Source organism: Rosa chinensis, chromosome 4 (assembly GCF_002994745.2).
Source record: "Rosa chinensis cultivar Old Blush chromosome 4, RchiOBHm-V2, whole genome shotgun sequence".
Lineage (NCBI taxonomy): Eukaryota > Viridiplantae > Streptophyta > Magnoliopsida > Rosales > Rosaceae > Rosa > Rosa chinensis.
In genome coordinates, this window is record NC_037091.1 from 8004487 (window position 1) to 8015269 (window position 10783).

Consider the following 10783-nt stretch of genomic DNA (forward strand, 5'->3'; position numbering starts at 1 on the left):
ATTTTACTGAAAATTAGGCAAAACTTTCCCTAAAACTGGACAACCCAAATCTGTAGAAATCATAAACAACAGTTCTAATTAAGAAACATTCACCCTAATCTCCTCGAGCCTACATGCTCCTCGTATAAAAATAACTCCACAACCACAATAAAGATATCTCAATATCCAAACTCTAATTAACATAAAAGGTCCAACATAACAATTCTACAAATTCCACTCATACAAATCTTTGCAGTGTCTCATAGTTGGGTCATATACTTTAAATAGGCAACTTCTTATTTAAACAACATCTCAAGGTATTCAAAGCAATCTGAAGAAATAGTACGAAAATACAACATAGGAGGTTAAACTGGTAACCTACAAGCAAAGGATGGTAGTGGTGGATAGTGGATACTATGCCTCAACTCCTATTCTTGCAGAACAACAGATCTGCGAACTAGGCATTGTGAGTCCAGTCAATTGTACCGAGGTATTTTGAGTTAAAACCCACCACTTAATGGGTGGTTAAATTTGAACAATATTGATTCAATGGTGAGCCACGGGCCATATTTTTCGTTGTTTAACAAGGTATCAGAGCATGTTTAATCAATTAATAAATCAATTCCCACATTAAAAATTAGGACACATGCAAGTCTTATAATGGAGACTTGGTCAATCAAATAACAAAAAGAAATATAACATATAAGTGAGTTGCTCATACCCAATTGTATTCAGGTATTTTGAATTAAAACCTAAAAGTTAATAGGTGGTTAAGTTGGAAAAATATTGATACAATGGTAAGTTACGAGACACTCTTTGATTTCATTTAATAAAAAAATGCGTGCAATAGTCGCCCATATATAATGCTATAGATCTCTTTATGGTCAGTTGAGTTAAATATGCATGTAACCTTGAAAGAACGATAATTTACATTAGCAGCAAGAATACATAGATAGCCTCTATTTGAATAATTGATTTTGTATGAAAACCCTAGCAGCGTGTCAGCGACCACGTTGTCACAGAGAACAAGCGTGTTAACGCTGCTAACCGAACTTTTTTGGCAGGCCTTCCTCGATGGACGACATCTGTCCTCCTCTCTGGTGCACTGCTACATCTAATGCTCTCATACACGACTATTTTGGGTCGTTTATGTGAGCAAACTTTCTAGTTTTGCTGGGTGGAGATGGTTCCCATCTTCTACCTAGATCTAGGCTATGTTGATGGTTTGAGTAGAAGTTTCAATTTGCATATGAACAGAGCATGCCTTAAGACGTCGTACTCTATTGGAGGTTTGTGTGCCTCCTTGGATTGTCATGGTTTAGTCTAGAAGTTGGATATCCACTAAGTTGGCTCGGACTCTGATCTTGGAAGTGTCGATCTGTCTTGGATCAGGTTTGGCAAACCATGCTGGCGGTAGCTATGGCAATTGGTCTCACCAGATCTAGATGTGAGGAGGAGCTAGCGATGGCAGTGGTGGTAGCCGTATTCTTTTTGGTCACCCGCATTAGAGCATGGGTGTCTCAATAAGATTTTTCATTTGTTTTGGGTCATGGGTTTCGTTGAAGGCCCTTATTCTAGATAGTTTGATAATAAATGATATAGAGTTTGTTTAGAGGCCCAATACATTGTGGTTTGACGTCTAGGATGGGTCAAGTTTTCTATTAGAATTAAGTTTCATTCCTTACAGATTGATGGAGATCATTCTCCATTATTTCAATAAGTCTTGGATGGAATGCTGTATTGTGAGCACCACAATTAAGTACATTAGTAAGCAAAGCATCCAATTTTTTTGGGACAAGGATAGACTACATAAGTTTGTAGTTGCATTTTCTTTCTATTCCCATGAAGTGAGCCTCAACTTTGTAATTGATCAACAACCATTTTGACAATTTTTGGTTTGTTATGTTTTAGATTTTCATATTAACAATTTGTGGTTAATTTTAGCACCTGCTATTGTTTAGGAAACCCCTAGTAAGTAGTAACAATTGTAAATTGGTTTAATATATCTAATGTTCTTCTAACAGAAAATAAAAAGATAGCATTTGTTTTTGGCAGTTAAAGGATTTTTATTAAATTGAGAATACAAACTTACAAAAAAAAAACTCAAATATGGGCCAAAATTATATAAGCAAAGGAAGTAAATAACAAAACTCAGCAACAAGTCATTGGGCTTGTAACCAGCCCACTTGCAAAACCCAACAGAATGGGAGATTGATCATGTCGTCGCCGCCAACAATAGAGCCACCGCGTGACACAGAAACGTCACGAGAGTCAACTAAAGATTGAGAAGCCAATCAGATCTTTCCAGCACATGAATACTAAACCAGATCCCAACACAAAAACTTTACAATCCAAATCCCAAAACCATATAATTAAAACATCAACAAAACTCATTAGCAGATTGAATTTTGAATTTCGATAATTTCCTTTATTATCATAATAAGTAGCAGGAAATCTCCATGGTGGAAACCTTTTATTAAAGAAACTTAAGAAAGAATACAAAGTTCAATTAATCCAAGGTTTAATTTCCATACTTAATTACTTCCACATGCATGGACCCAATATTTTATTAGTATAGCACATACACACAGAGGAGTGCTTATTTATTTTATTTATTTTTGTTTAAATAAAAAGAGAAGAATTTTGCGCTTATAGATGTTATTGGCTGCTAGGGTGAGCATCAAAATCTTTGACGAGATCCAGTATGAACTGGAGCATGGTATGTGGCTCCGGAACTTTGTCATGCAGCTTCTCAAATTCCAGAGTCCAGTGAACACGGGTTCCCTCTTCTTCTCCTTTTCCTTTTGGGGTGGCTTCACAACTTCTCTTGAAGCTCTTGTAATACTGCAGCAAGTATCCATCGATAACTCTATAAGTTACCGAATTTCTTTCGATGTCGACGGCTTCAAGCAACTCCTTGCCAGCTATAGCATTCCCATCTTCAAATTTCGATCAAAAGGTTAATAATTACTTATAAACAATGCTAGGGTTCTATTTATTTAATTTATGCAATTGATTTATGACAAAATTGAACAATATTAACTTGTATATATCAAATCAAAACCTTATTTACCTAGAACATAATTCCAGGAGATGACAGACCCTTCTTTTCCCCAGTCACCTTCAAGTAATTCACAACTCACAACTTTATCAGGACTGGTATTTGATGACATGTATGTTTTCCGCGTATGGAATTCAAAGAATCTTTCAGCAGGAGCCTTGATTTCAATATCCACCTCCAGCTTACCGAACCTAGCTGACGACATTGGTTCCCCTAAAACTTGTTAGCTGGAATAATATTTGGCCAGACTGGAGGAGCAGCAAGCCAGCAACTGCACTATACTAGTGTTTTTGAAGAAAACTTGCTAGCTTTGTCCTTGCATTTAAAGAAAAAGTTATAGATAATCTCCAAGAGAGAGGTGTAGTGCAACTTGGGGGTTGTGCTGCCTTCGGCTTTAATAGTACGGGCTGGGTTGGCGAATGTCTGCTTCAGTGGAGGTAAGCTCAAGGTTAGTGACCGGCCTGCCATAATTAGGTGGCAAGTGGAGAGCTAGAGACGTAGAGTACACAGTTTGAAGTTGAGTTCCTAGTTAATGAGACACGTACATGACCTGTCTCGCATCATCACGATAGACCTATATGATATAAAGGGGATCGATGCAATTTTTTTCTCATTTACATGCGTTTCAATATAATTTAATTATGTGTCTCTTTTTATATTTCATCTCTGTAGAAAATTAAATCAAATCAAAAATTATTTACTCATGCAACATATCAAGCAAATAGATAATTTTGACAAAAAAATTGACATGCTCAATCAGGTTAAGCTTAGGTGGACCTTAAAAATTGAGGTCACAGAGTTTTGTATGGTTTAGAAATTAAGGGTTAAGAAAAGCTTGCCGCACGATATTAATAGGAGTGAGAAAATTGGTGCTCTCTCTCTCTCTCTCTCTCTCTCTCATCCAAGGTTTTAAATTTCAGTTTCGATACTTCAAATTTAAGGAAATTTGGGAGAAAGTTTCAATTTCGGTTAAAAATAATGAAATCATATTAAATGCATTTATTAGAAATTTCGGTTAAAGATAAAGAAATCATATTAATTGCATTGATAAAATCATATTTTTGAATGAAACTTTTACATAAACTAAACTAACCTATAATAAACCTATTTCCAATGTAGCATCTCTAAAATTATATAATTATAATATAATTATGATATTTGATATACGCGAATAATTAAGTAGTATTGTAGTAGGTAGCTAAACTAGTGTTTTTATTTACATGTAATCATAATTGTGCTGTATATTGATAATGTGAACGTGATTTTTTTTTTGATAGCTGGAACCCAGTGGGAGGTTTGGCCATCACGTCTTTTTCACTAATAATTAGAAAAATACAACCGCCAGGAGGGGGGAGAGGGAGTGGGGGTGTAATACCAAAACCTCATGAATGAAAATAAACAAGTACAATAAAAGCAATATAAAGTATTAAGAATAAGTGTTACTATGATGCGGTTCGATCCATCTGATCGAACTACTTCCATCTAGTATCATACTATATATACTGCTCCCAAGTACATGAATTTTAGAAATGATTTTGGTAGCAGATATAAGCAAAAACATTTTTTGTTGCATTCAACTTGATTGGAAAAAAAATCAAAATTTCATATTTTCTCTATGAAAATATGAGTAAAAAACTTCGTTGTTGAAGGCATATAAATTTCACAGAAATTTTGGAGAAATTTCGGACAAAATTTTGGTGTGAATTTTTAAATATATTTTGTGTGTGTAGATATTTCAGAAATTAAGAATTTCGCGGAAATGTATGGAAAATTTTGAAAAATTTCGAGAAACTCCTTATGGAAATGATATTGCATATGAATTTCATTTTGGTACTTCCAAATTATGGAAATTTCAGTAGTTTCGGAGAAATTTGAAACCTTGCTCTCGTCCAACACTTCCAAGAACGCCACAAAGACTAGCTTCACTTGCAGTAATCTCTATCTTCCTCTCGTCTGGTGGTTTAATAGATGAACATTAGGCGCGCAATACAATCGATTGAATCCATACTTTCATATGATCATCATACACACCATTGCAAGCACCCTACTAAAGTAAGTCATGGCGGTCATACATCAAATTGAAATAATCCCTTCCATGTACTATATCATTAGTAAACTACAAATAGTAGCCAATAAGTCAGAGGTCTCTTAATGGTCCAACCATCATATCTCTAACATATAGAGATGTTCCTGTTGTCATTCATCCAGACTCATACATGTACATTCAATGGAAAACAGGAAAAATTACTAATCAGAAACATATTCATTATAGAGCTCAGAGTGTAGCAAAAATAGAACAATCATTCTACAGACCAAAATTTTGAAATAGTCATGGGTTATGACAAAGACCTATTCTTCCAGCATGCTCAATGAATGCCTTTGGTCCTAACCCTTTTTTGTAAGTGGGTCTGCGATCATGAGTTTTGTTCCTATGTTAACAATAGACACTCTTTGTTTCTGAACATCCTCCTTCATGGCAAGGTATTCTAGATCAATTCGTTTAGCACCTTGAGAATACCTATCATTTTTGGAGAAGAAAACAGCTGCGGTGTTGTACAATGAATTTTCAGCGGCCTAGCAATACTGTCGACAACACTAAGCCCTGAGATAAAATTCCGCAACCACAATGCATGAGTAGTGGCCACAAAGACTGCCACAAACTCAGCTTGCATGGTAGATGTAGTGATACAAGTTTGCTTTGCACTTCTCCATGAAGCCGCCCCTCCAACTAGTAGGAACAAGTAACCAGAAGTTGATTTTCCAGTATCAAGACAACCACCAAGATCAGAGTCTGAATAACCAACTACCTCAAGGTTATTAGATCTCCTATATGTGAGCATATAATCCTTTGTTCCATGTAGATACCTCAACACCTTCTTTGCAGCTTTCCAATGATCCATTCCTGGATTGCTTTGGTATCTTCCTAACATTCCAACCGCAAAACTGATATCTGGTCTTGTACAAGTTTATGCATAAACCAAACTTCCTATAGCAGATGCATAAAGAATTCTTTCCATGCCCTTCCACTCCAATTCATTTTATGGGCATTGCTTAGGGCTAAACTTGTCCCTTTTCTGAATTGGAGCAATGCTTGGTGACCATTTTTCCGTTCCAAATCTCTCTAGATTTCTCTCAATATATGCTCTCTGAGACAACCCCAATAGCCCACGTGATCTATCTCGAAATATTTCAATTCCAATCATGTGAGGCCTCGGAAATTTGTATTTATTTTCCGAGGATTTTCTGGAATTTAAATTGTGGTTATTAGACGGTTTCGTGGCTCGTGGCTGGAGCGGAAGTGTTTCAGACAAATTTTTATTCGGAAAATATGACTTTAGGGGTGGCGCTAAGGTTGACTTTTGATACGCTGAGATTCTCCAAAAACTTCCTTCACGAAAGTGGTAGAGCGCGTTGATACGAGTTCGTGGACATGTGTTGTCAATCGGAGTTTGTATGGGGAAGTTATGGGTTTCGGAAGAAGTTTCCATTTTAGTATAAATAGGAATTTTCCGAAATTATTTTCATAATTTCCAAGTTTCCTTTTTCGGAAACTCTCCTTTTTCTCCGTTCTCTCTCCTCAACCTCCGCGCGACCCTACCCAAACCAGGCGACCTGACCCGACTGGTTCTCTCACCTCCGGCCAGCTCCGGCGACGGGACAAGCCGAAAACTACTCAGACTAGCGTCGTGCTTTGCTCTGTGGTGTTGGTTTGCACGGTGGTTCACCGAAAAGTGGAGATCGGAGTAGCTACAGTAGACGCGATCGGGACTCGGTCGGAAGTTCACTTTTCCGGCGACGTCTCGGCCTATCCTTCTCGGTTTCGGAATCTCCTCCTCATCCTGATCATCATCATACCCACCTTGAAGGACGATTTTGTGTGTGGAGTGGAAGATCAAGGGTTGAAGATCAGTGGTGCACAGTGAATCTGGAGCTTGATTTGACGGCAGCGATTGGTCGATCTTGTAAGCTTGATGTGATGCCCCAGAAATTCGTAATTATTTTCTGAGGATTTTCTGGAATTAATTTTATGGTTATTGGACGATTTCGTGGCTCGTGGATGGAGCGGAAGTGTTTCAGGCGAATAATTATTCAGGAGGCGCCATTTTAGGGGGGGCGCAAGGGTTGACTTTTTATTCGTTGGGATTCTCCAAAAATTTCCTTCATAAAAGTAGTAGAGCGCGTCGATATGAGTTCGTGGACATATGGAACGCGAAAATCGGAGTTCGTATGAGGAAGTTATGGCTATTGGAAGAAGTTTCCATTTTAGTATAAATAGGGAATTTCCGAAAATATCTTCATAATTCCTCATTTCTGTTTTTGGAAACTTTCTCTCTCTCTCTTCTCTCTCAGCTGCACCTTCAGTATCTGAGTTTTTCGACTGACCCGACCCAGACCAGGCCGACCTGACCAGGCTTTTCCGGCGAACTGCGGCGGTCTCCGGCGACAAAACTTTCCAGATAGGATCGTCTCCTCTGTCTGGTCGTCCCTGTGGTATCCTCTAGCACCGATTCTTGGTGGTGGCGGCGGTAGAAGGCGGTGCAGTTGGGTGTTTTCGGACCCGATCGGTCCTCCGATCTCCGACGTCGGCAGGGCTTCAAGCTAGGCTTGGAGAGCTCAGAGCAGCCTCCTTGATCGATCCTTGGTGGTTGTTAGGATCGATTCAAGTGAAACTTGGTTCAACTCGAATTGAACAGTAATCCACGGCTGGTGAGGTAGTTTTCGACCCTTTATGCTTGTTTTCTGACTTGGAGCTAGTTATGAAAATTCACAAGCATGCTTAGATGAAGAACTTTGATGTTGGGAGTTTTGGTTGGTGGCGGTGCGCCACCACCTGTGGCGGCGTTCTGGCTGTGTTCCGGCCATGTATGGGACTATTTTTGGTATTATATATGTTTTAATCGTTGATACGAGCGTTTCGATATATAATATGCAAATTTTGGAGTTCGAATGGATTTGTTATGATTTTTACGGTTTCATACCAGTTGATTTATTTGATCTGTGAGGATTCGAGCTTCCGATCGACTTGTGGTTTGGGCACATCGATCGTGGAAGTACTCTGGAGACTTAGGGAGGTCTCGGATGTGATTTCGCCTCAATTGGCGTCACCTTGGGGATTTTGGTTCGATTTGGAGTTTCGAACATTATTCCTTGTGATTCGTTGACTGAATCAGAACTGTACTTCCTTAGGTACTTGGTGAAGTATTTTTGGACGACTATTTTGTGGATTGGCTGCTTTGTTCTATATTGAAGACACAGCGGGAGTTTTAAGGTGAGTAAATCTCACGATATTCGTTATGAGCCTAGTTACCATATTGTCTTGGAGTTATGGATTAACTGTGACTATAGTGGTATTAGTGGCATTCCTGAGTGGTTGATCATGTATATATATATTTGCATGATATATATATGTATTGGTGGAATCTGTATGATGAGTTGGATGATTGTTATTTGGGTGATGACTGATGAAATTGTGTATTGAGTTGTGATTGTAGGATATCATGTGTTGAGATACCATGGGTCTAATATGACCGTCTTAAGTGAGATTTAAGATATGGTAGCTTATGTAGGAATATATGTGTGATGAATCGATGACATCAGTATGATGAATCTTTGTGATGATTGTCATGTAAAGCTTGTGTAGAAATATCTGTGTAGCTTGTGTAGGAATATTTGTGTGATGATTGCTCTGTGTGATGACTAGCAATGAATCTATGTGATGATCGCTATCTATGTGATGACCAGCGATATCTGTGTGATGATCAGTAGGATGATCGCTATCTCTGTGATGATCAGTAGGATGAACGCTATCTGTGTGATGATCAGTAGGATGATCGCTATCTCTGTGATGATCAGTAGGATGATCGCTATCTCTGTGATGATCAGTAGGATGATCGCTATCTCTATGATGATCAGTAGGATGATGAATATCTGTGTGATGATTGGTGAAATCTGTGCGATGACTGCTCGGTAACGGAGCTGAATTGTTATTAAGTTAACAAAGATCGAGAGGATTGCTGTGATGGTTGGGGCTACCTACAAACGTCAGGGTGTGGGACTTCGATGACTACCTTGACTTGAATTGCTTGCTTAATGTGACCTCCTGAACTAAATTATATGCAGGGGTTACTATGATTTGTCTTGTTTGTTTTGATATGTGATTTCCTTGTTTCTGCTTGATTGTATTGATTGATGGTTTGATTTATATTAAGAGCCATAGTGGTGATGAATTGTACTCTGTGGTGAGGATAGGAAGGTGATTCATTGTTTTTCACCTTGATGTCATGTTGATGACAAAAAGCTCCTGGGGGGGGGGGAGGGAATGAGTGTGATTTGGAATTTGCCGTAGTGCGTTAGGATGGTGTCAAACATTGCTTGAGGATGTCTTGTTTGACCGAAATTTGTGTAATTGGATGCTAGGATTGAGGTTCTGAGCATGAGGCTTTAGTTACCAGTTGACTTATGTAAGCACAATATGGAATGGATGGTTGTAGGTGTGAGATGTGTGCTTATCGTTGTTTAGGTTGTGGTGACTTAAGAAATGTGTTTTGCTTTGTGGTTTTGAGTTTACTCATACGAGCTTCATAAGCTTACCGGGTTTGTTGTGTGGCAACCCGGTGCACTATTCAATGGAATGGTGTAGGGGTTAATCCTGCAGGTCAGGGAAATCGTGGCTGAAGCTGAGGTAGCTTGTTGGCAGCAGAACGGGTAGGAAGCAAATTTTGTTGGCTTTGCCATTGTTATGACTTCCGCTATGTAGCAAAACTCTGTGGAACATTTACGTTTTATTTTGTTGTTGACAATTTAATTCATAAGCATTGTAATATATGACTCTGTGGAGCGGGTCAATATTGACATAGTGGGTTCAGGGCATCAATATGTATGTTGTATAAGGGAAAAAGTTTCTAGGTATTTTGTATTGATGACTGAACGATCACGCATGTATAATTATGAGGTTATATATCGATTTTTATCTGTGTAAAATCAGGGGCATGACACTTGATCTAGGACGATCTATGGCGAACCAGACTTAGCTCCAGGTATGAAAGTTGCTCTACTCTTCATGATGAACACTTTTGGATGGCTTGATTGTTGTGGTTTTGAGTTTTGGCCGGTGGTGGTTGTGGTGGTTGCACCACAGACTGTGGCAGCATTTTGGCAGCCTTCCGGCCATGTAAGGGATAGTTTATGGTATTATATATCTTCTATTCGTCGATACGAGCGTTTTGATATATAATACATAATTTTTGGAGATCGAATGAATATGTTATGATTTTTATGGTTTCGGACAGTTCGTTGTTTCGATCCGTGAGGATTTGAGCGTCCGATCGACTTGTGGTTTGGACAGATCGATCGTGGAAGTATTCCGGAGACATTGGGTGGTCTCGGATGTGGTTTTGCCTCATTTGGCGTCACCTTGGGAATTTTGGTTCGATTTAGGGTTTCGAACGTTATTTCTTGTGATTCGTTGACTGAATCAGAACTGTAATTCCTTAGGTAAGTGACGTAGTACTCCTTGGACTGCTATTTTGTGGATTAGCTACCTTGTTCTGTATTGAAGAGGCAGCGGGAGTTTTGAGGTGAGTAATCTCACAAGGTTCATTAATGAACGGAATTACCTTTATCGTTTTGAGAGTTATTGATTTAACTGCAAACTGTAGTTGGTATTAGTAGGCATTCCTGAGTGGATGATTACGTATATATATATTTACGTGAAATATATATGTTTTGGTGGTTTGTGGATTT

General features: G+C 38.6%; 1 protein-coding gene across 1 annotated transcript; it reads right to left on the bottom strand.

Moving 5' to 3' along the window:
- Positions 1-2423: 2423 nt before the first annotated feature.
- Positions 2424-3408, bottom strand: LOC112200362 (MLP-like protein 31). The gene is made up of 2 exons (XM_024341386.2): positions 3053-3408; positions 2424-2918 (listed from the first exon to the last, which is right to left on the bottom strand). Exons 1-2 carry the CDS (start codon positions 3243-3245, stop codon positions 2638-2640), a joined length of 474 nt encoding a protein of 157 aa, XP_024197154.1. The 5' UTR covers positions 3246-3408; the 3' UTR covers positions 2424-2637.
- Positions 3409-10783: the final 7375 nt, after the last annotated feature.

Excerpts from the sequence above, each read along its gene's own strand:
- LOC112200362 (XM_024341386.2), bottom strand. The coding sequence starts at position 3,245 with ATGTCGTCAGCTAGGTTCGGTAAGCTGGAGGTGGATATTGAAATCAAG. Across the intron at positions 2,919-3,052 it reads CTCCTGGAATTATGTTCTAG|ATGGGAATGCTATAGCTGGC; the intron begins GTAAATAAGGTT and ends CGAAATTTGAAG.